Below are 23,020 nucleotides of genomic sequence, written 5' to 3'. Positions count from 1 at the left end.
CTTTGCTAAGCTACGAAGCCGCACCGCTTGATGGATTGTTGGAGCATTACGGCTATCGTAGGCGGAGCCTCGCGGAGTGATACGTACTGTGCTTCAACATAATATTACCGTATTGTGTGTGTATGACCTCTTTTTAAGTCTTGTGGATATTAAACATGGTTATGCTGAGGATATGTCGTCCAGTTTCCACTGGAAATGCCTTTTGGTTAAACTGTCAGCAAGGAATTTGCATTTGCACTGTTAAATTTTTATATCACTTTAATGCACATAAAAAACAGCTGCTTGTTTAAGTGAAAATACACTGATGGGGTTTTTTGCACTAATAAAGTTGTGGAGTTGTAAAGTATTTTGGCTAGTGTCAATTATATCGTCAGTTATATCGTTTTCAAATGTATATCGTGATAAATATTTTTGGTCATATCGCCCTGCTCTACTCCCAGTACACCCTCACTATGTGTTTGGGTGTGTCTAGCCTTTTCAGCACCTCCTGCCAAATCACCCCCAGGTGGTGAACAGACAACAGTTCAGCTCCTCTCTTCACCCAGCTGTCTAACAGTGTAATTCGGTGCATAAGCATAAAGGACAGTCAGGATCCGTTCTCTGACCTGAATACGTAAGGAAATGACTCTCTCGTCCAAAAGACTGTTTCCAAGCCATATGCTGAGGAGACCCCAACTATATCTAGCTGGTATTGCTAAACCTCACGCACAAGTTCAAGCTCCTTCCCCACCAGAGAGGTGATAACACACACACAGCTAGTTTCAACAGCCAAGAATCAGACCACCAGGGCCTCCGCCCTTGCTGCCTGTCACGTTTTGCATCCATTTCTACAGCACCTTGTGCAGCTGGTGAGTCCACAGGAGGACAGACCCACATATCCTCTTTAGGCTATATTCATCCAGGCACCACAGGCTGAGGCCCAGTAACTTGGTGTTGGGCAGAGTGAATCCAACTATTAAAAGCAATCCTTGCATTAAAAATGTTATAAGATTGTCCGATTACTTTTAAACCTGTGAAAAGGAGGATGTATGTATCTATGTATAAAAATAACTCAATAGCTATAATTGCTACATAAATGCAATACTTTTGTTAAACCCTTGAATAAAGCTGAAAGTTTGCACTCCAATCATATATTGATGGTTTAATTTAAATTCCACTCTGATGATGTTGGGCAAAATTTCAAGAAATATATAATTATCAAAACACTAATGGACCTGACTGTATGATAACAAAGCTAGCATGTTTTTCATGGTTTAATCAGAGAAATATGATCCCTGTTTGGCACAACTGGACAACACTGTCCTACCAGATGCACAGCTCTTTATTGGACTAACGTTGTAGAAGAAATTGTCCCCACCTTCAGCTGGTCATCTTTGGAGCAAAGAGCTGCATCTTTTTCACGAATCATCTCCTTCAGCTGAGTGACGAGCTGCTCCGTCTGGGTCAGCCTCTCTGCCATTTCTTCCACAGGAATCTCTCCGCCACCAGCGTGGCTGGGTGGAGAGCCCGAGCCCTGAGAAGAGACGGATGAGGTGGTGAGTCAGTGAAAGGAACACTGTAGTGAGTGCGCTCACGTTTATTTGCAACACAAAACGCTGCTTTGTTTAGAAACTGTGTACTGTAGAGTATGCAGAGACTGAACATATATACGAGTGAGAAGTATTAGAATGAGAATGCAGTAATAGCACTGTAATATTATAATAGAGTGCAGAAAATGTAAAATATGATTTGCAAATTGACACTGAATACATCAGTTAGTCAGAACTAGAGCTGGGCGATATGAGATTTTTTCATATCACGATATGTTTTCTTCATTTCAGGCGATAACGATATATATCACGATATAAGCCAAATAACTATATTTGTAAGATTTAAATGTGCCGTTGCTCACAAGTAAAATGTGAAATAATCAGCAGCTTGTTTTGATTTAAATATTTATTTCCCATAATAAGTTCAACAGGGTAGATGTACTTAAGGAACATGAGACTTTTTCAGATAAATAAAGGCAAATATTGCAAACTACACAAAAGGCAGCCGCTAAAGCGTTTAAGTTTCAAAACAGAACAAACAAAACAGACTAAATTGTCGATTCCACTTAGAAACAAAATATTAATTCTAAAAATAAATCTTAGTTTGTTTTACAGAAGAACAGACAAAATTGACTAACTTTTGTCAATATCAAATAAACTGAGAGCTAAAAGGAAATTCTCAATCTCTCCTTGTTGTATAGCTGAGCTTTTCAAACAGTTTGAACAGTTACTTTAGTCTGACAAAAGCCGAATGACGAATTAGCGCTTCCAGTCAGAGATTGAGCATGCACCGCTTTATTGGATTTCCAGACTTGCTTTGGGCACAATTTACAGTGCGCGCTACTCTGTTTTTTGTCAGACTTGAAATAGCTGAAATACCTTCACACTTCGGTAACCTTCGCTCACGCTCTCGGTTGATTTTTCTCTAGTCGCCACCAGTGTTGGTCAAGTTACTTAAAAAAAGTAATCAGTAATTAATTACTGATTACTTCCCCAAAAAAGTAATCCCGTTACTTTACTGATTACTTATTTTCAAAAGTAATTAATTACTTAGTTACTTAGTTACTTTTTAAAAACATGATTTACAACCTGAATAGGTGATAAAGTGATAGATCTTTCAGCCCAATTCTACTTTTTCTGCATAATCATCATACAAAATGTAATCAAATGGAAAAGTCTCTTTTTAAAACTTGTTTTATTAGTTTTAATCTTTTAACTTTATGCATCAAGCAAAAATTTAATTATCTGCAACATTCTCTGACTGGAAGAAATTAGTTTAACATTTAAACCTATTTTCTGCACATTCCAGCACATAATATATAAATATATATATATATATATATATATATATATTTATATATATTATTATTATTATTTTTTTTTTTGTGTTTACACTCACTCTTTCAGATGCAAGTTAAACACAGCAGAAAATAAATAAAGTCAAAGATTAGCGGTCCTTTTGCTCTATTTTCACCTGTAAAGCAGGAGTGGGGTAGGCGGAGGTTTACCCTGGTGCAGGTGTGCTGCAGCGGTCAGTGGAAGGATACCGCAGTTTCTCTGTGAGTTTCTCATTACGTCGTAGCTACTCGGTGCTTGCTCGGAAGTTTAGGGGTTTTTTCGTTGTAAAAAGAAGTTTTCTTCCCACGCACAACGGACACTAATGTTTTTGTCACTTTTTATGGAATCAAACTCAAAGTAAGGTCAGTACTTCCACGCTTTAAACGCTGCACGCTCATACTCTCTCTGCACTCGATATATGATCCATTGTTGATCTGCACACAGCTGTTGTCACGAACGTCGCACTCGCTTACGTCACTGTCATGAGACATTCTCGCAAAAAAAATCACGGTTTTAGTAACGCAGTAACGCAGCGTTCCTACGGGAAAGTAACGGTAATCTAATTACCGTTTTTGCAATAGTAATCCCTTACTTTACTCGTTACTTGAAAAAAGTAATCGGATTACAGTAACGCGTTACCCATCTCTGGTCGCCACACTCATTTCCTCCATTACCCGGGCGGCACGGCGGCTGGCTGCTTCCCAAACAAATACACATGTGCGGCTTGGCACTTGTGCTGTACGTAACAAGTCACGTGACGTGACGCTGCGGCTGTGATTGGTTCGGCTCTGCGCTACTTAATTTGGATTGGCTGTTCTTCTTATTATTTTTTTTTTAGAGGACAAGCGAGATGAGGTCTATCGCAATAGTTCAACTTTTCTATCGAGAAAAAGTTATTTCGCAATACATATCGTTATCGTTCTATCGCCCAGCTCTAGTCAGAACTAATCCGAATGTCAACATATGAGCTATAAAGCAAAGAGGATCCGGATGTGAGGAGCTTTAAGCTTCAACAGTGACTCCGCGCCCTCACAGGCAGCCACGTCAAAGCCAGCAGTCCCACAATTTCCAGTTCATCTGGATACAAAATGCACTGCATAGCTTACAACAGGTTTCCTTTCAGCTAATTGAATGCCTTTTATATAATAATGACACCACGTGAGATGACATGAAATGATTCATCACGGTGTGAAAAATGCTGTCAGGTACATAGAAAGGTTACTCTGTAGCGTTTGTAGCAGCTGTGGTTTTGAAAAGGTGATGGGGCAAAATCTGGAAACAGTCCAGTGTTCCAGTGTGCCAAAGTCTAGCACTTTAAGGGCTTAACGCTTGTGTAATCTTTCAGAATATAGTTTGTTATCGGTGATAATCAGTGATTACTGAGCCTGTGTGTACTTACTCCAGAGCCGGGCTCTCCCTCTTCACCAGAAAACCATTTAAGCATGGTGACTCCTGGACCTGAAACATCAACACAAAAAGTAAATATTCACAGAGTAACAATGTTTCCCCCTTTCAGTTCTCTTCAGTGTGTTACGAGAAGAAAATCTGCATGTATTATTCACCACATCTTACAGCACACACCTCTACATCCCATCTACCGATTAAAATAATTTACTCTATTATTTAAACTTTTCACTGATTGCTATTTTAAATTACATTTTTTCACTGCTGTGGTGACTATTGATATTCAACAATTTGCTCAGTGTAAGTACAAATACTCCCTGTGAGCCAAGAGGCAGTTTTGTTTTGTTTTTTTATCTTGGTTCTGTATAACAGCAATGAACAGATATCTGTACCATGGTCACCTCGGGCACACCGCTCTGATGGTGAGCCTAAAAGCCCCACCCACCTGCTGTTCAAACTTCTGTTTACAAAGAGTAGAAGAAGAAGGGGTGAACAGGAAGGAGCAGTATATCTTGTTTCAGATAGGATAAAATGAGGGCCTGCATTAAGGCTCAGCAGAAGCTAAATAATGATTATATGGAACTGTGAATCATCCAAAGCAATATGCTGGGCTAATTATCTAATTTCTTTCATATCAGCAAGGATTTTGGCATCCAACAACTCTCAAGACAAAACAGTCTAATGAGGATAAAACCATTTCTTTGCATTCACTCGTCACCTCTCTAACAGTGGTGCACTTTAGCCTCTTCAGACTCACTTTTGTTTAGTTCAGGATGAGCCAAGGTGACTCAAAGTCAGCCTTTGTTCAGGAACGACTACGTGGAAGAAGTACAAGTCATAAGATTTCACTAAGTAAACCTTTAGAAGAACTATTAAAGCCTTGTGGTGATGCAAGTGAGTCAGCTGCTGCCTAGGGTGTGGAGATGGTTGCCCTTGTGAGACGGGCTTCATGTCAGAAACTCTATTTAATCTGAGCCTAAAGTTCTCTAAAAAAATGTTTATAATTGACAACGAAAGCCTATAATAATGTAAATGAATTAGAAGGTCAGCAGTCACAGCATTACCGGCAACACAAGACTGTGCTCACAATGTCTGCTCTTAAAATATTTACTAGCACTCTAGAATATCAGATTGACTGAGGAGTGCAGGAAGGTTTTCAGGTCACCTGAGCTAACAGGACAAAGCTATGCCCAGTCAGACAAGGGGCTGTTTGGATGGTGACCAAGGATAGATTTAAATATAACTGTAAAGACTTTCTAACTTTCCAACAGGCCATCAGCTGATTTGGAGCAACAAAAGGCATGTCCTTCCTTAAATCCAGACCGACAGGTGTTGATCTTCCACTCAAACCACTGCAAGACTAAATGTAGGCTTAAACTGACCACGACCCGAGGCCCTGTGCTTCACATAGTGCACCAACAGGGTGCATGATCAGCCAAATTCATTCAGCTCGCTGAACCGTCCAACCCACGTGACGCTAGGTGGAAATATCAGGTCAAACTGGTTTTCCGATTCATGCCACAGTGTAGCTTTTCATGAATTTCAGGACTTTTTTTTAGGTTTCTGCGAATTATACCTACAAACACAAGTTTCAAGCAACAATGAGCCACAAGCAAGAAGAACAACTGAAGTCTGCATGAAGTCTATAACGCAGAATCATTCCCGGTCAGACTGGGAATGTGTGGTATTTTATCCTTAAATCCTCCTAGTGTGACTAATATATGGAAATTAGGAGCACGGTTTAAGCTACGTGCAGGCAAACATTGTTGAAACACAAGCTCGCGTTTATATGGTGATTATACACACACTAAATTCATAATAGAATCGCCACGTTATAGGAGGAAAAATAACAAATGTAGCGTCTCTAACATTTGATCGACATTAGCCGAGCTTGAGTTAGCAGCCGGGATCAGCAATTCTTACAACTGACCGTCCCGTACCACAAGTCATCCGATCTCATAACGCTTCGCACTTCGTTCAGCAGCAGGTCTTTAGGGGCTGCCCTGTGCAGGTCGGTCGGGGTTTTTTTTAAGTGACCAGTTATAGCTAACGCTAATCCAACCAGCTAACTTAATCTTGTCAGCTATGCAGCTACATGCTAACATAGTTAGCTCGGAATTTCATCTTGGCCGCTCGAGAAATTCGCTATGTCATGCATCTTATACCCGGTAAAACATTACTTTCAACAGCTCACCGGGTTCACAAAGTCATGAAGAATCCACTTCAAAGATCGCCACGTTGAACAAATCCTGCAATATTACATTTTTATTCTTCTTGACGACTAAAGTGAAACGGGACAGATTGCTCACGTTTGTCAATAGACAATTGGGATGACAATGCGCATGCGCATTTCTGTTATCTTTGCGGGAGTCTGGAGGGTACCCATCTGTGTATAATTATTAACGAGTTACACATTGCATATAAAAATAATGTATTTGTCCACAATAAAGGAGTCAAGTCTTCCATTAGCTAAACATTTAAATTTAAACACTGGAATAGGCACGCTGTACTCTCCAATCCTTATCAAAGAGTAACCAGCGACCAAGAGAATGATCGTCTTACCATTTCCGCTTTCGTTTAAACGGCCCTTTGCTGAACCCTAATTTTGTTGGAAAGCAGTGTGTCACCACAATAGTTTTATCAAGCACCACTTTCAATCTGATATTTCTTTTTTCTCCTTTTTTAAATGATAAAAACTAAAACGACTCTTTGCTTTCTGTAAGTATTTCAACAGATTTCTTTCTGTATTTCAAGAAATCAAAGCAACAAAATTCAAATTGTCATCACCTTGCCTCTCTTACTTTCTCCCCCCAACCAGTAAGGTAAGGTTAGGGTGGTTTGGATATGTGCAGAGGAGTCATACTGGACAAAGGATGGAGCAACTAGTTAATAATCGTTTTTTGTTTTTTTGCGACTAACAGTAAGAACAATACATTTACATTACATATAAACATACATATAATGTAGGCATTATGCTGTAACGTATCCAATGCTACATACAACTGGCTATTTTAAAAATGACCACAGTGCAACCTTTTCAATCTGCTTAACTCTGCATTTATCAGTAAAACTCTTTTGGCTATTAACCATTGGTTACAAATTGAGTACAAACACACATTTACTTATTCAAAAGTGGTAAGTGCAAGGCGCCAAACTCCATCTTTATTTTATGTTTCATTTAAACTCCTGAGAGAAGTTGTTCGTGTTTTTTGGCAGCTGCATGTTCCACACTTTTAACCAGCTGGTTACTGCCCATGTCTGTCTCTGTTATTAGCTGAAATCAAGCATCTAATGCAGCAAAAACACGGCTGATGAGAGCTGTGAGTTTAGACATACTAAACACTAGTGACACACAAGGAACAACCCTCAGGGCTGAAACATACGGCCAAAGTAAAATGACAAAAATTGAGATTGCCTCCAAATCCACATAGACTTCCATGTTAATGCCCAATTTTACAACACAAATAAAGAGTATAGCTAACAGCTTACTTTTTAAAGCCATATGCAAAAGTTACACGCTTTTTAGACCATATTAATTATATCAAAGGAAATAAACTTGATGTCAACCTTAGAATTGGCTTAAAATTTATAGATATTACATGCTAAATGTGCTTGAAATGCCATTTATACCAAATTCCATGAGATCACGTTGGGCTTGTCTGGTCCTCTGCAACTGTAAACTTTAAAATTATTTAGAATTTAGAATTGGATGATTTATCACTATAATTACAAGTGTCTGCCATAAACGTATCCAGGGGCGATTTTAGCCCATTTTTGGGGGTGCTGCTCTGGCGCCCTTTCTGCCAGAGCGATGGTGTCTGAGACGCAGCGGAGCGGAGGTGGAAGCACCTGCCTTAAAACAGGACACATTAGCTGCATTTAACCCTAAGTTACTCTTTATATAGTTGGGTAGGAGTCAGGCCATGATTCTTTTTAGCTGAAAAACATTACACCAGGTAACCTGCTGTGTTGAAAACGTGTTTTCCGGCGATGTTTCTACCCTACAATCCGTCCTGCTCTGTAGTAAAATCAGCGATACTTGATCGTCTTGTTGCTCCCATTGAAATGTATACAGCCTATTTAAAATCTAAAACGTAACATTATCTGTAGCCTGCTGTTGTTACCACTGTCCTGTTTGAAAAGGAGAGAAGCTGCTTATTTTGTCATATGTGCCGATATTAAACCCAAAGTACTTACTAGCTAACTGACTGGATTCCCATTAACCTTATAACTGCTGTTGTGTGTGTGTGTGTGTGTGTGTGTGTGTGTGTGTGTGTGTGTGTGTGTGTGTGTGTGTGTGTGTGTGTGTGTGTGTGTGTGTGTGTGTGTGTGCAGAGAGACAGCCAGGTTCATAATGGATATGAGGAAGTTTTTTCAAAAAAGGAGCCACATTCAGGTAAACGTGTAAGATCAAATGATCCATCAATAAAGGATAATGTTGGATCAGTGTTTCAATATTTATATCCTTTATTAGATGTTCATGTGGTTTGGTTATTTGCCTTTTGGTTGAAAGTAAACTGAGAGAGGACTTTTTTATTAGTGATCTTAATAGTATTGTTTTTAATCTAATTGAATACAATCTATTTGTGTATGATTGTCAGTCCAAAGAGGGAGAGAGGAAAGAGGAGAACATGAGGAGAAAGTACAAGTTCAGGAAGAACCAGGTAAGAAAACAGACAGGGAACAGTGACAGGCACAACACAAACTGTTAAACTGGCAAAGAAAAAACTTTTTGAAGCTCAAGAGTGAGGCTGGTGCCATCCCAGATATGTTAACATTGTACAATCTTCTGGATAATCAGATCTTCCCCACACTGAAAACTGTTATTCAGGTTGCCCTAACAAACCCAGTTGGCAGCTGTAGCTGTGAGAGGTCTTTTAGTGTCTTGAGTCAGCTCCATACCTGGCTGAGAAGGACCATGGGTCAAAGCAGACTCCAGCACCTGGCTGTGCTGCGAGTCTGCGACATAGGATAAAAGAAAAGAAAAACTCTGCAGAGCCATATTAGTATCTGCACTAAACATCTTTCCATACGTTGTACCAGAGGCCAAGGTGTCTCCATTTTTCTAATTTTTTAATAATATTTTGTACATTTCAAGGACTCTTCTATTTTTGGAGTATATTTTTATGTATCTGTATTGTATTATACAAACACTTTAAAAGTGAATCTCTGTCCAGAAAATGCACTCAGTTTACTTTTTACTCACTGTGAGCATCATTCATTATTCTCCTCAGTAATTAAGGTTAGGATATGTTTTTTATTCCAATCCATTCTTCAGCATTTAAATAACCTTGATCAGATTTGATGGTTTAGTTACAGACTTTTCAAAAAAGTGTTTTGCTTTTCTTCCACAAATGTGGGATTAAATTGTGTTAAAATGTACAAAACAGTGATGTCATGTTTTGTGACGAGGACCCAGGCACAGACAGACTTGATGAATTTAAGAATCTCATGATTTAATAAAGAAATTTGCAGACTTGCACAGAGATGGTAAAATTCTGATGACTGATAATGGAGATGAATACAACAGACGATGAGGACAGGGAGGAACAGAGGGAACTCGGGACAACTGGAGACATTTAAGGATGCAGGGACTGACAGAGACAGGGAAGAAGTCTCATCGTGACGAGTACAGTTTACCTTGCCTGGATGGGCAGCTCTCTGGGTGCGCAGCACCCCCAAAGCTCTGATCCTAGAATCACCCCTGCTACCATGCAACCCAACATAATACACAAATGCACGGCAACGCCTTGAAGTCATTCTGTTGTTTCCAAAGAACTGATGAGAAAGATGTTTGACTTAATCTATGTGTTAGGCAGTAGTTTGTGTAGGAGTCATATGAGTTGTTCCTTTTTTGATTAAGTGGGTTGGTTTAAATGCACTCACTGTATTGGTGCACGGGTGTGGGGCGTGACTCATGGGTGTGTTAGGTGATAAATGTGGTTGCACTCACCTGATGTTGATGAGCAGAAAGGTAGGGTGAGCATGAGGCGAAACCTTCTGTTGAGCGCAGCTTGAATCATTTTGATGCATTTTTGACTGTAACTTGATGGTTTATGTAAACTTATGCACTAAGTTATGCAACAGGCCGATGTTGTAATTTGGCATAGTAAATGGTGCAGTTATTTGTGCAGTCTGTGCATTTGTTTAATGGTTTGAGCCCGTGTGCTGATTTGTATAGTGGACAGTTGTATGTGGAATAAAAGTAGCACATAGTACAGATGTGTATCTCATGTGTTTACTGTTGCGCGTCATCTGTGTCCTCGTGTTTAGCCTGCCGCGGCCGCTGGCTGGAGGAGCCGCAATAGTTTGGATATAGAGAATGCTGGTGGCATGAATGAAAATCTTTGAAGCTTCGTCCAGCGATGAAACTGAAATCATAATAGGGAGGGATTCTCCTATCAGATGCAAAGATGAATTAACAACAAAATTACAATATGTAATATGTATTTGTAAAGAAATATTATAGACAGTTTTGAAAGATATAGAAAGATCTGTAAAGATGTCAAGCAGCTTCTAGATGCTTAAAGGAAGCAGTAAGGTCAGTTTCCCTTCTGGGTTTTCAGTAGTGATGTGCGATACCACTGATTTCCTTTCTGATCCGATACCAAGTAATATTCAGGGAGGCATCGACGATACTGATCTGATACTTTGTACAAAAACTTATTTTATTTATTGTATCTCAAATTATAGCATCATAATGATTACAGGACATCAGAGTACTTCTTTCCAACAATGACGGCAGCTGCTTAGTTTTAATATTACTCTTATTTCTCTTTCTGGGTCGCAAAAAAACTTTTAACATATTTTCAGGTGAGAATGTAGCTGTGTAAACTTCTAACTTAAAATGTTATTGTTCGGCGTTTTCAGTGTTTTATTTGTTCGTGAGTAAATCGGTTTGGCTGAGATTAAAGTTATTAGATTAGATTAAATTAAATTTATCTTTATTAATCCCTCAGGAGGGTTCCTCCGGGGTTTTCACACAGCTGAATAAACGTCAAACAGAAAACTGATTAAACAGAAGTGTGAGACGGTCGAGAGTTTACGTCAGCGCCCGGTTATATGTTAGATAGCAAGGAGCAGACGGCAGTTTCACTCCACCGAGGGAGCTCGTGACGTACTACCCGGGTTTCTTCAGACCGCGAAGGCCGGGTCCTCAGGTGGAAGCAGCCTCTGAATTTGGACACCCCCGCTGTTTCCGGACATTTAACGTATTTTATCCGATAAATAAACCCTGTAAAATGTATTTATCCCCCCACCAGTGTTGGTCAAGTTACTTGAAAAAAGTAATCAGTAATTAATTACTGATTACTTCCCCAAAAAAGTAATCCCGTTACTTTACTGATTACTTATTTTCAAAAGTAATTAATTACTTAGTTACTTAGTTACTTAGTTACTTTTTAAAAACATGATTTACAACCTGAATAGGTGATAAAGCGATAGATCTTTCAGCCCAATTCTACTTTTTCTACATAATCCATCATACAAAATGTAATCAAATGGAAAAGTATTTTTTTAAAACTTGTTTTATTAGTTTTAATCTTTTAACTTTATGCATGAAGCAAAATTTTAATTATATGTACCATTCTCTGACTGGAAGAAATTAGTTTAACATTTAAACCTATTTTCTGCACATTCCAGCACATATATATATATATATATATATATATATATATATATATATATATATATATATATATATATATATATATATATATATATATATATATATATATATATATATATTGTGTTTACACTCACTCTTTCAGATGCAAGTAAAACACAGCAGAAAATAAATAAAGTCAAAGACTAGCGGTCCTTTTGCTCTATTTTCACCTGTAAAGCAGGAGTAGAGTAGGCGGAGGTTTATCCTGGTGCAGGTGTGCTGCAGCGGTCAGTGGAAGGATACCGCAGTTTCTCTGTGAGTTTCTCATTACGACATAGCTACTCGGTGCTTGCTTGGAAGTTTAGGGGGGGTTTTTTTCGCTGTAAAAAGAAGTTTTCTTCCCACGCACAGCGGACACTAATGTTTTTGTCACTTTTTACGGAATCAAACTCAAAATAAGGTCAGTACTTCCACGCTTTAAACGCTGCATGCTCATACTCTCTCCCGCACTCGATATATGATCCATTGTTGATCTGCACACAGCTGTTGTCACGAACATCACACTCCCTTACGTCACTGTCATGAGACATTCTCGCAAGAAAATCACGGTTTTAGTAACGCAGTAACGCAGCGTTCCTACGGGAAAGTAACGGTAATCTAATTACCGTTTTTGCAATAGTAATCCCTTACTTTACTCGTTACTTGAAAAAAGTAATCGGATTACAGTAACGCGTTACCCATCTCTGGTCGCCACACTCATTTCCTCCATTACCCGGGCGGCACGGCGGCTGGCTGCTTCCCAAACAAATACACATGTGCGGCTTGGCACTTGTGCTGTACGTAACAAGTCACGTGACGTGACGCTGCGGCTGTGATTGGTTCGGCTCTGCGCTACTTAATTTGGATTGGCTGTTCTTCTTATTATTTTTTTTTTAGAGGACAAGCGAGATGAGGTCTATCGCAATAGTTCAACTTTTCTATCGAGAAAAAGTTATTTCGCAATACATATCGTTATCGTTCTATCGCCCAGCTCTAGTCAGAACTAATCCGAATGTCAACATATGAGCTATAAAGCAAAGAGGATCCGGATGTGAGGAGCTTTAAGCTTCAACAGTGACTCCGCGCCCTCACAGGCAGCCACGTCAAAGCCAGCAGTCCCACAATTTCCAGTTCATCTGGATACAAAATGCACTGCATAGCTTACAACAGGTTTCCTTTCAGCTAATTGAATGCCTTTTATATAATAATGACACCACGTGAGATGACATGAAATGATTCATCACGGTGTGAAAAATGCTGTCAGGTACATAGAAAGGTTACTCTGTAGCGTTTGTAGCAGCTGTGGTTTTGAAAAGGTGATGGGGCAAAATCTGGAAACAGTCCAGTGTTCCAGTGTGCCAAAGTCTAGCACTTTAAGGGCTTAATGCTTGTGTAATCTTTCAGAATATAGTTTGTTATCGGTGATAATCAGTGATTACTGAGCCTGTGTGTACTTACTCCAGAGCCGGGCTCTCCCTCTTCACCAGAAAACCATTTAAGCATGGTGACTCCTGGACCTGAAACATCAACACAAAAAGTAAATATTCACAGAGTAACAATGTTTCCCCCTTTCAGTTCTCTTCAGTGTGTTACAAGAAGAAAATCTGCATGTATTATTCACCACATCTTACGGCACACACCTCTACATCCCATCTACCTATTAAAATTATTTACTCCATTATTTAAACTTTTCACTGATTGCTTTTTAAATTACATTTTTTTCACTGCTATGGTGAACATTCATATTCAACAATTTGCTCAGTGTAAGTACAAATACTCCCTGTGAGCCAAGAGGCAGTTTTGTTTTGGTTTTTTATCTTGGTTCTGTATAACGGCAATGAACAGATATCTGTACCATGGTCACCTCGGGCACACCGCTCTGATGGTGAGCCTAAAAGCCCCACCCACCTGCTGTTCAAACTTCTGTTTACAAAGAGTAGAAGAAGAAGGGCTGGACGGGAAGGAGCAGTATATCTTGTTTCAGATAGGATAAAATGAGGGCCTGCATTAAGGCTCAGCAGAAGCTAAATAATGCTTATATGGAACTGTGAATCATCCAAAGCAATATGCTGGGCTAATTATCTCATTTCTTTCATATCAGCAAGGATTTTGGCATCCAACAACTCTCAAGACAAAACAGACTAATGAGGATAAAACCATTTCTTTGCATTCACTCGTCACCTCTCCAACAGTGGTGCACTTTAGCCTCTTCAGACTCACTTTTGTTTAGTTCAGGATGAGCCAAGGTGACTCAAAGTCAGCCTTTGTTCAGGAAGGACTACGTGGAAGAAGTACAAGTCATAAGATTTCACTAAGTAAACCTTTAGAAGAACTATTAAAGCCTTGTGGTGATGCAAGTGAGTCAGCTGCTGCCTAGGGTGTGGAGATGGTTGCCCTTGTGAGACGGGCTTCATGTCAGAAACTCTATTTAATCTGAGCCTAAAGTTCTCTAAAGAAATGTTTATAATTGACAACGAAAGCCTATAATAATGTAAATGAATTAGAAGGTCAGCAGTCACAGCATTACCGGCAACACAAGACTGTGCTCACAATGTCTGCTCTTAAAATATTTACTAGCACTCTAGAATATCAGATTGACTGAGGAGTACAAGGTACAAGGTTTGTTAATGTTTCCTTTAACGGAATAAGTTACATGCAATCAAAATGTCGTTTAATAGAGTTTATGTTGTTAACCTTGACCTTTATGTGTAGTTGTAAGTTAGTGAGGTGATATAATGAATTGAGTGATGTAAATTTGATGTATATGCTATATGTGAGCAGGAGAAATTTGTTTCCTTTGATGTTATGGTATTAATATTGCTGGTTTTGTTTTGCTCCTAGCTCTTACAGTGTCTTCACTGAATGTTTCAATAAAAACCTTTCCAATAAAACCTCTGTGAAGCATCAGTATAAGAGAACATCATTCAGCCAGGGATGCTACAAGACAGACGTCTCTCACGGAGTCCTTTAGTGCTGCAGGCAGGCAACATGTTCAAATAGCACAGCTTCAGTTTTTTTATTTCTATATGATGAACTCTGCATTATTAAGTGATAAGAACAAGTAATCTGATGTCCTGTAATGATTATGACGCTATAATTTGAGATACAATAAAAGAGTAAAGTTTTTGTACAAAGTATCGGATCAGTATCGTCGACACCACCCTGAATTTTACTTGGTATCAGATCGGAAAGGAAATCAGTGGTATCGCACATCACTAGTGATCAAACGTCAGGCCAAGCTGGAACTGCTTCCTGTCTTCTGTAACTTCTACAACACTGTCCAATAGAGACACATGAATGAAATGCAGTGTCATTAAAAACACTGATGATCTTTATTTAAAAATGTAATATATTTACATCTGAATAAACTTTTAGGCATTACGCTGACAGACGGATGGATGGACAATGAATGCTTTCTCATCCTTCTTGTCATGCACCATGGAAGTGTCTGAGGGGCTTTTCCACTTGGAATCGGGATTCTGTGTCCACACTTCAGAGGTGGAGTTTCCAGCATCTCACCTGGGCCTCATCTGCAAACAATCAGCAGGAGGGCTTCTTAAACCAGCGCTGCCTGCTACTGCTCGCCAGTTTGTTCTGCCATCTCCAGTGGTAACTAGGCTTCACCTCTGCTCCAGTTCTGGCTTGCTGCTTCCCTGTGTTTAACCTTGTTTTCCCTGTGTTTAGATCTCCTCTGCCAACATGCCCATCCTACCCTCAAACTCCCTTACCCGTCCAGCACTATTCATTTAAGATGTGATGGAATCAAAGTAATTATTTTCAATCAAATGCTGCAAAGGAATATTTTCATGTGACACAGCGTAAATCTTTCAACTTCAACTTCTTCTCCCTCTGTTGCAGAATTCCCGTTGGATTGTTCCCATCAGGAGCCAGGTGTTCAGTCTCTCGATAGCTTTTCCTCTGGTTCCTGCTCTCTGCTGACACTCCTAGCTCGAGCCACGTTCTCCATTCCCTCTCTTTAAACAAAGTCTCATAAATAGTTTAACCATGTGCATTGAATCTGTATTTGGGTCTAAGCTTTCTATGGAGGGAAGAAATCATCACAGTGACATCTATTCAATTTTTAATTCAATTTTAATAATAATAACAATAATGATGGATTGCATTTATTATCTATAAATTTATTTTATCTATAAATAAAATTGTAAAGCGCTTTTCGGGACCCCTCAAAGCGCTTTACAATTTTATTTATAGAGCGCCAAATGACAGCAACAGTCACCTCAAGGCGCTTTATATTGTAAGGTATACTTACAAAGAAATCCCCAACAATCATATGACCCCCTATGAGCAAGCACTTTGGCGACAGTGGGAAGGAAAAACTCCCTTTTAACAGGAAGAAACCTCCAGCAGAACCAGGCTCAGGGAGGGGCGGCCATCTGCTGCGACCGGTTGGGGAGGGGCAAGGAAAACAGGATAAAGACATGCTGTGGAAGAGAGACAGAGGTTAATAACAAGTACCATTCAGTGCAGAGAGGTCTATTAAACATAGTGGGTGAAGAAGAAGCACCCAGTGCATCATGGGAATCCCCCGGCAGCCTAATGCTGGGCATACACTGTGCGATTTTTGGCCCATTTTGAGCCGATTTTTTTCAGTCGTGCGACCGTTTTGGGCATCGTCCCGAGTTTGGCTTTGATCGTGTGTCGTGCATCGTCTACATGGGGTAACGAGAAGCGATTAACGCCTCACGACCAGCTCCCGATCATCAATCGTTTGCTGGTAAGAAAATCAAACCTGTTTGAAATCCTGTCGGTCGTCCTGAGGGTGTCACCGCAGCGTCTCACACTGCGCACGCGCAAACGCAGAAATGAGAGTGAAAAGACGGAGTAGAACGGCGGTGTGGCGTGTGATCTGGACACAAGCCACGGCACAAACTTCTCACCCCTGCGAGTCAGTCAGTTTGAGCAGGAGCTGAATAACGCGACTGAAAAAAATCGCAGCACAGTGTATGCCCAGCTTATTGCAGCATGGAGGATTCAGGGTCACCTGAGTAGGCCATCAGCCTACTAAAAGGATACTGAAGAAACCCGTCGAAATAGTCTTAGTCTTCATCACTGCTGCTGGTGGACTCATTTGAACACCTCCGAAATTTGCACACAGGCAAGTATTCCTCTTCTTCCTCAAAATCCTCTCGGGAACGCTTCCTCGAGCCTCCAGCTTCATGGTTGTCAAGCTCTTCGTGCGCATCTTCAAAAAGTTCATCACTGCTGCTCTCAGAGTGGTCGTACACAGCTGAGCTGGTCCCCGAATCAGAGTGTGCAAGCCTGGATTTTTTGCTATTATGACCTTCTTCATCAACATCTTCCTCTCTGGACCTTTTCGTGGATCCACCAGGCTGCGGTTCTTCTTCTGTTACCTGCTGATTGATGTCCTCATCGGCAATATTACCAGCATGAGGACAGCCTACGCTATCAGTGTCAGAAGCAGAGAAGAATTCAGAGTCATCATCAGAAAACTCCTCGCTCCATCTGATTCTTTTGTTTGGTTCCACGTCTTCTTCATCCATCTCTCTAGACCTCCTCCTGGAAACACCTGGCTGAGGGTCCTCTTCTGGGATGTACTGGTGAACATCCTCACAGTCTTCAAATGCCTCATCAGAATCCTCATTTTCAATGCCACCAACAACAACAGCATTATGATCCTCATGCTGCTCATTGTTGTCAGCATTGGCATTATTGTCCCTCACATTAATATTTTGAATGTTTACATTGTTGTCACCATTGGCATTATTGTCCCTCACATTAATATTTCGATTGTTGACATTGTAATCGTCATCGTAAAGGTAATCGTCATATTGATTCAATACTGAAGCTACTAGCGCATCCAGCCTCCGACCAATATCACGAAGAGCAAGATAAAGATTGACCATGTAGCCCCGGAGTCCACCAATATCTTCGTTAGCTGGTTGGTTAGCTGGTTGGTTAGCTGGTCCATTAACTGGTTCATTAGCTGGTCCATCAACTGGTTCATTAACTGGATCATTAGCTGGTTGGTTAACTGGTTCATTAGCATGTTCTCGATCTCCACCTGAAAACCTTTGTGGGGTAACCTGCCGGTCTGCAAGATCATTTAATCTTTTAATTAGCATTCATAACTATCTGCTGAAAATCTGTTTTTCATCAATTTCAAGACTGAGCACATGTGCTTACCATTACGGTAATTTTGTAATCCATCTCCTATTCCACTCATTTTGACTACAAGGAACACAAAACAACAATGATCAGTAAACCTCAACTCAGAATGTTCAGAGAATTTGCTTTTTTTGTGATGACTTCAGGCTGCGTCCGAACGTACACGGCTATGTTTGAAAACGCACGTTTTCCTTTTTCGTTAAAAAAAAAAAATGCAGTCCACATGTGCAGTTTTGAGAAAATATCTCCTTCCATATGTAAACGCTAAAAACAAACTGAAACGCTGTCAAGAACACGCCAAATCTTAACCGTGTAGAAATGTTGGCCAATCAGAAGTCTAGAAGCCTGGGTGGGAAAACCTCACAAAACCTTACGTACTTCTGAAAAGTTTTTGTCTTTTTCTGGAAAAGCAGCTAATTTTGTGTTACTTTCACGTGCCTTCATCGTTTCAAATGTTAATAACTAAAGACAGCTTTTTGGCTGGAACAGACTCACAACTTTGGAATGGACAAAATGCATACAGCATACATAAATGTCATTTTTTAAAATTACATTTATTCCAAACCGACTGTTTTGAATGTAGAAGCCACGTCTGATGCCTCTGTGTTTCTAAATGGAGGCGCAGTAACTGTGTGTGTATATGTCAGCGTGTAAAACCTGCAGATACTAAGATTAACAGACACAGTATGTTGTCTACATCCGCCATTGTAGAAATTGATCTCATGTAAACACTAACGTGGCCACAGCGTGGCGTCAACAGCGGCGCACACTTTTGACATTGCCTGAGTAAATGTCCGTTTTCCTCGTCCACACCTGAACACAAAAACATTGTTTTCAAAAATCTCCACCCTGGCAGGAGTTTTTAAAAATCTCACCTTTCAGTGACTCAATCTGCTGTTTAGGTGTGGACGAAAGGCCCAAACGCAGAGACAAAGCTGCGCTTTCAAAAACAGCCCTGTACATGTGGACGCAGCCTCAGTTTCTCAGAAATTCTAATAGTTTGTTTGAGAACAAAAGTCTTCTCTATTTTCCTTAATGAACAAAATAATCTCAGAAATAATCGTGTTAAAAAGAGCTTCTGTCACTCAGATATGATTAAGAACATTTTCTCATTTATGTATAATTTGTCAAATATTACATCAGTTAAGTCTTCATTTGTTTTCCTGAATAATAGATCCACATCATCCTCTCTATGATGGAAAATATAGTCTAGTCTTGCACAATGTAAAGTACATAAATACTGTCCTGGCAGGCAGGAAAATCAGGCTTTATATATTTAAGTAAATGATCTTAAGTTTAGAAACTGAAATTTGAGCTTACTTTAGTTCTTGGTAAATTACAGAGCAGTTAATCCTCAGGGAAACGTCGAAATGTCACTAAATAGTGGTCTGCTTTCATACGGCTGCAGTGTCTCTTCAGTTTTGTGTTCATATGCTGATGTTTTCATTCAAAACATGCTTAAATGCTGTGATGTCACTTTAGCAGCAAAGACTGTGGAATGTGCAGAGATTCTTTTTACATCAAGTTCTTTGCTCAGAGTTTGATATCTTTTAAATGGAGACAAAAAAACACAGAAGTGAATCTAAAAGACTAAAGCAGTCAATGTGTTATTATTTTTATTTATTCTAATAGTTCCTGTAAAGTTCTACTCTAAGAGATTCATCTTGGCTTTCATGCAGGATTAAAGCTCAATAACACACAAAATATAAAACATTTCTTTATGGTTGTTAGGCAAAGTTATCAAACATATATCCACTAATATGCTCTCATTCTTGCTCTGCTCCCTCATTTTTCCCTGGAGGCATCGCTATGGCAACTTAATATTTAACATGTCTTTGTTATCAACTTTATTTGTACAAATCTGTGATGTTGATGTGCACAACGTGGGCTTTAGACCTCGGAGGGTTAATCAACAAATAAATTTCTGCTCATGACGGTGCAGATTTCTGACAGTTTGTGTACTTTAAGCATTTAACAATTTGATTGTTTTCTAATAAAAACTGTGTGAAACTCAAGTTAGACCTGTGTTTGTAAATGAACCGCCCCATGTTGTGTAGCTTTCTGGATTTTATACTTATTGGGCTACATATTAATTTACTATACAGGCTATACAGTAGATAAAATCTAAACTCACATGTTTTATGTAACTAAAGTGTTTAATCATGTGGGCTACAGACAATAATCAAGTTATGGTTTTCCCAGCCCGCTATGTCTGTGTCAGGGGCGATTCTAGGATGAGAGCTTTGGGGGTGCTGCGCACCCAGAGAGCTGCCCATCCAGGCAAGATAAACTGTACTCGTCACGATGAGACGTCTTCCCTGTCTCTGTCAGTCCCTGCATCCTTAAATGTCTCCAGTTGTCCCGAGTTCCCTCTGTTCCTCCCTGTCCTCATCGTCTGTTGTCTTCATCTCCATTATCAGTCATCATAATTTTACCATCTCTGTGTAAGTCTGCAAATTTCTTTATTAAATCATGAGATTCTTAAATTCATCAAGTCTGTCTGTGCCTGGGTCCTCGTCACAAAACATGACATCACTGTTTTGTGCATTTTAACACAATTTAATCCCACATTTGTGAAAGAAAAGCAAAACACTTTTTTGTAAAGTCTGTAACAAAACCATCAAATCTGATCAAGGTTATTTAAATGCTGAAGAATGGATTGGAATAAAAAACATATCCTAACCTTAATTACTGAGGAGAATAATGAATGATGCTCACAGTGAGTGAAAAGTAAACTGAGTGCATTTTCTGGACAGAGATTCACTTTTAAAGTGTTTGTATAATACAATACAGATACATAAAAATACACTCCAAAAACAGAAGAGTCCTTGAAATGTACAAAATATTATTAAAAATTTAGAAAAATGGAGACACCTTGGCCTCTGGTACAACGTATGAAAAGATGTTTAGTGCAGATACTAATATGGCTCTGCAGAGTTTTTCTTTTCTTTTATCCTATGTCGCAGACTCGCAGCACAGCCAGGTGCTGGAGTCTGCTTTGACCCATGGTCCTTCTCAGCCAGGTATGGAGCTGACTCAAGACACTAAAAGACCTCTCACAGCTACAGCTGCTAACTGGGTTTGTTAGGGCAACCTGAATAACAGTTTTCAGTGTGGGGAAGATCTGATTATCCAGAAGATTGTACAATGTTAACATATCTGGGATGGCACCAGCCTCACTCTTGAGCTTCAAAAAGTTTTTTCTTTGTCAGTTTAACAGTTTGTGTTGTGCCTGTCACTGTTCCCTGTCTGTTTTCTTACCTGGTTCTTCCTGAACTTGTACTTTCTCCTCATGTTCTCCTCTTTCCTCTCTCCCTCTTTGGACTGACAATCATACACAAATAGATTTTATTCAATTAGATTAAAAACAATACTATTAAGATCACTAATAAAAAAAGTCCTCTCTCAGTTTACTTTCAACCAAAAGGCAAATAACCAAACCACATGAACATCTAATAAAGGATATAAATATTGAAACACTGATCCAACATTATCCTTTATTGATGGATCATTTGATCTTACACGTTTACCTGAATGTGGCTCCTTTTTTGAAAAAACTTCCTCATATCCATTATGAACCTGGCTGTCTCTCTGTACGCACACACACACACACACACACACACACACACAACAGCAGTTATAAGGTTAATGGGAATCCAGTCAGTTAGCTAGTAAGTACTTTGGGTTTAATATCGGCACATATGACAAAATAAGCAGCTTCTCTCCTTTTCAAACAGGACAGTGGTAACAACAGCAGGCTACAGATAATGTTAAGTTTTAGATTTTAAATAGGCTGTATACATTTCAATGGGAGCAACAAGACGGTCAAGTATCGCTGATTTTACTACAGAGCAGGACGGATTGTAGGGTAGAAACATCGCCGGAAAACACGTTTTCAACACAGCAGGTTACCTGGTGTAATGTTTTTCAGCTAAAAGGAAACATGGTCTGACTCCTACCCAACTATATAAAGAGTAACTTAGGGTTAAATGCAGCTAATATGTCCTGTTTTAAGGCAGGCGCTTCCACCTCCGCTCCGCTGCGTCTCAGACACCATCGCTCTGGCAGAAAGGGCCAGTGTTGCCAACTCCTTAGTAAGGAAAATCGCTATTGGCTGTCCTAAAAGTCGTTAGAAGTCGCCAAATGACGTCATCGCCTAATTTGCATAATTGGTCATGCTAATGTAATTGTAACCTACGCTGCTGGAGAGAGAAATAACATCGTGGAAGAGACATAAAGTCAGTAAAAAACGTCCTAAATGCATTTAGAGTTTATTTAGAACTACGAATTAAATTTCTTTTAGCAATTATTGTTTTTTAATGTCACAATTCCAACCCTGCTCCTTTATCCGGGCTTGGACCAGCAAAAGTGACCCGATATAGGCACTCTGGTGGAGTTACTCTGTGTTTATTAGTAGTTTTAAACCTGATCCACAAAACAGCATAACAGTAAAAGAAGAACTGACTTCGTTACAGTCAGTGCGGGAGCAGCGGCTTCGCTCATGCGCGATTCATTTGCCGTTTGGACGCACAGGTGTGAACATCTCCTGCCCTGATAGCAGCGGGGGGAGGACTATCCTCTGCCTGTGAGCGCTTTGGCACGGGTGAGGTGCTCAAGGCAGTACCGCTGCTTGTTGAGTGTAAGAGCGATACACGTTTTCACGTCAAAAAGTCGTCATAAATAAGTCTCCAATAACACCAGAAAAAGTAGCCAGATTTCTCGCTAGTCGCTTTTTAGAAAAAAAGTCGCTAAGGGGGTCTGAAAACTCGCTAAATATAGCGACAAAGTCGCTAAATTGACAACACTGGAAAGGGCGCCAGAGCAGGGGAGAGGCGAGCTGGAACAAACCATTTTGGGAGGGGAGAGGAGTTATCTATACTTTTGTTGTTAAAATGTTCCATCTCAAGTACGTACTGTATGCTTTTTATATTTTTAGTAGCTGTCCCACAAACAGCAA

The 23,020-nt window shown here is 39.8% G+C and overlaps 2 protein-coding genes and 1 long non-coding RNA gene across 9 annotated transcripts in view; 1 reads left to right on the top strand and 2 right to left on the bottom strand.

Annotated features, from left to right (window-relative positions):
• Window positions 1-6,589, bottom strand: part of LOC102783469 (uncharacterized) — a 54,569-nt gene extending 47,980 nt beyond the window's left edge. For all 4 annotated transcript variants that reach the window (XM_087842547.1, XM_087842552.1, XM_087842557.1 and 1 more), the window contains exons 1-3: window positions 6,466-6,589; window positions 4,267-4,325; window positions 1,358-1,513 (exon numbers count right to left, since the gene is read on the bottom strand). In XM_087842547.1, coding sequence (XP_087698673.1) covers window positions 1,358-1,513; window positions 4,267-4,311 — 201 coding nt within the window. In that variant the 5' untranslated portion in view covers window positions 4,312-4,325; window positions 6,466-6,589. The remainder of the gene's footprint in view (window positions 1-1,357; window positions 1,514-4,266; window positions 4,326-6,465) is intronic.
• Window positions 6,590-14,551: 7,962 nt separating this feature from the next.
• On the top strand, window positions 14,552-20,078 carry LOC148106513 (uncharacterized). The gene is made up of 3 exons (XR_015719189.1): window positions 14,552-15,525; window positions 15,601-15,683; window positions 15,775-20,078. It is a non-coding gene; the product is annotated as an uncharacterized LOC148106513 (long non-coding RNA).
• On the bottom strand, window positions 15,990-22,112 carry LOC148106512 (uncharacterized). 4 transcript variants are annotated; one of them, XM_087842543.1, is made up of 5 exons: window positions 21,976-22,112; window positions 21,594-21,654; window positions 21,325-21,387; window positions 18,082-18,126; window positions 15,990-17,989 (listed from the first exon to the last, which is right to left on the bottom strand). In XM_087842543.1, the coding sequence occupies exons 4-5, from the start codon at window positions 18,119-18,121 to the stop codon at window positions 16,974-16,976; spliced, it is 1,056 nt and encodes a 351-aa protein (XP_087698669.1). In that variant the 5' UTR covers window positions 18,122-18,126; window positions 21,325-21,387; window positions 21,594-21,654; window positions 21,976-22,112; the 3' UTR covers window positions 15,990-16,973. The 4 variants fall into 4 exon arrangements, with proteins under 4 accessions (XP_087698669.1, XP_087698670.1, XP_087698659.1 ...); XM_087842544.1 differs by lacking the exon at window positions 21,976-22,112 and having other exon boundaries at window positions 21,594-21,701; XM_087842533.1 differs by lacking the exons at window positions 21,325-21,387; window positions 21,594-21,654; window positions 21,976-22,112 and adding an exon at window positions 18,939-19,627.
• Between the last annotated feature and the right edge of the window lie 908 nt (window positions 22,113-23,020).

The sequence above is a fragment of the Neolamprologus brichardi genome, chromosome 1 (genome assembly GCF_056152115.1).
Source record: "Neolamprologus brichardi isolate AB-2024 chromosome 1, ASM5615211v1, whole genome shotgun sequence".
In the NCBI taxonomy this organism is placed as follows: Eukaryota; Metazoa; Chordata; class Actinopteri; order Cichliformes; family Cichlidae; genus Neolamprologus; species Neolamprologus brichardi.
This window is presented reverse-complemented; position numbering and strand designations above follow the sequence as displayed.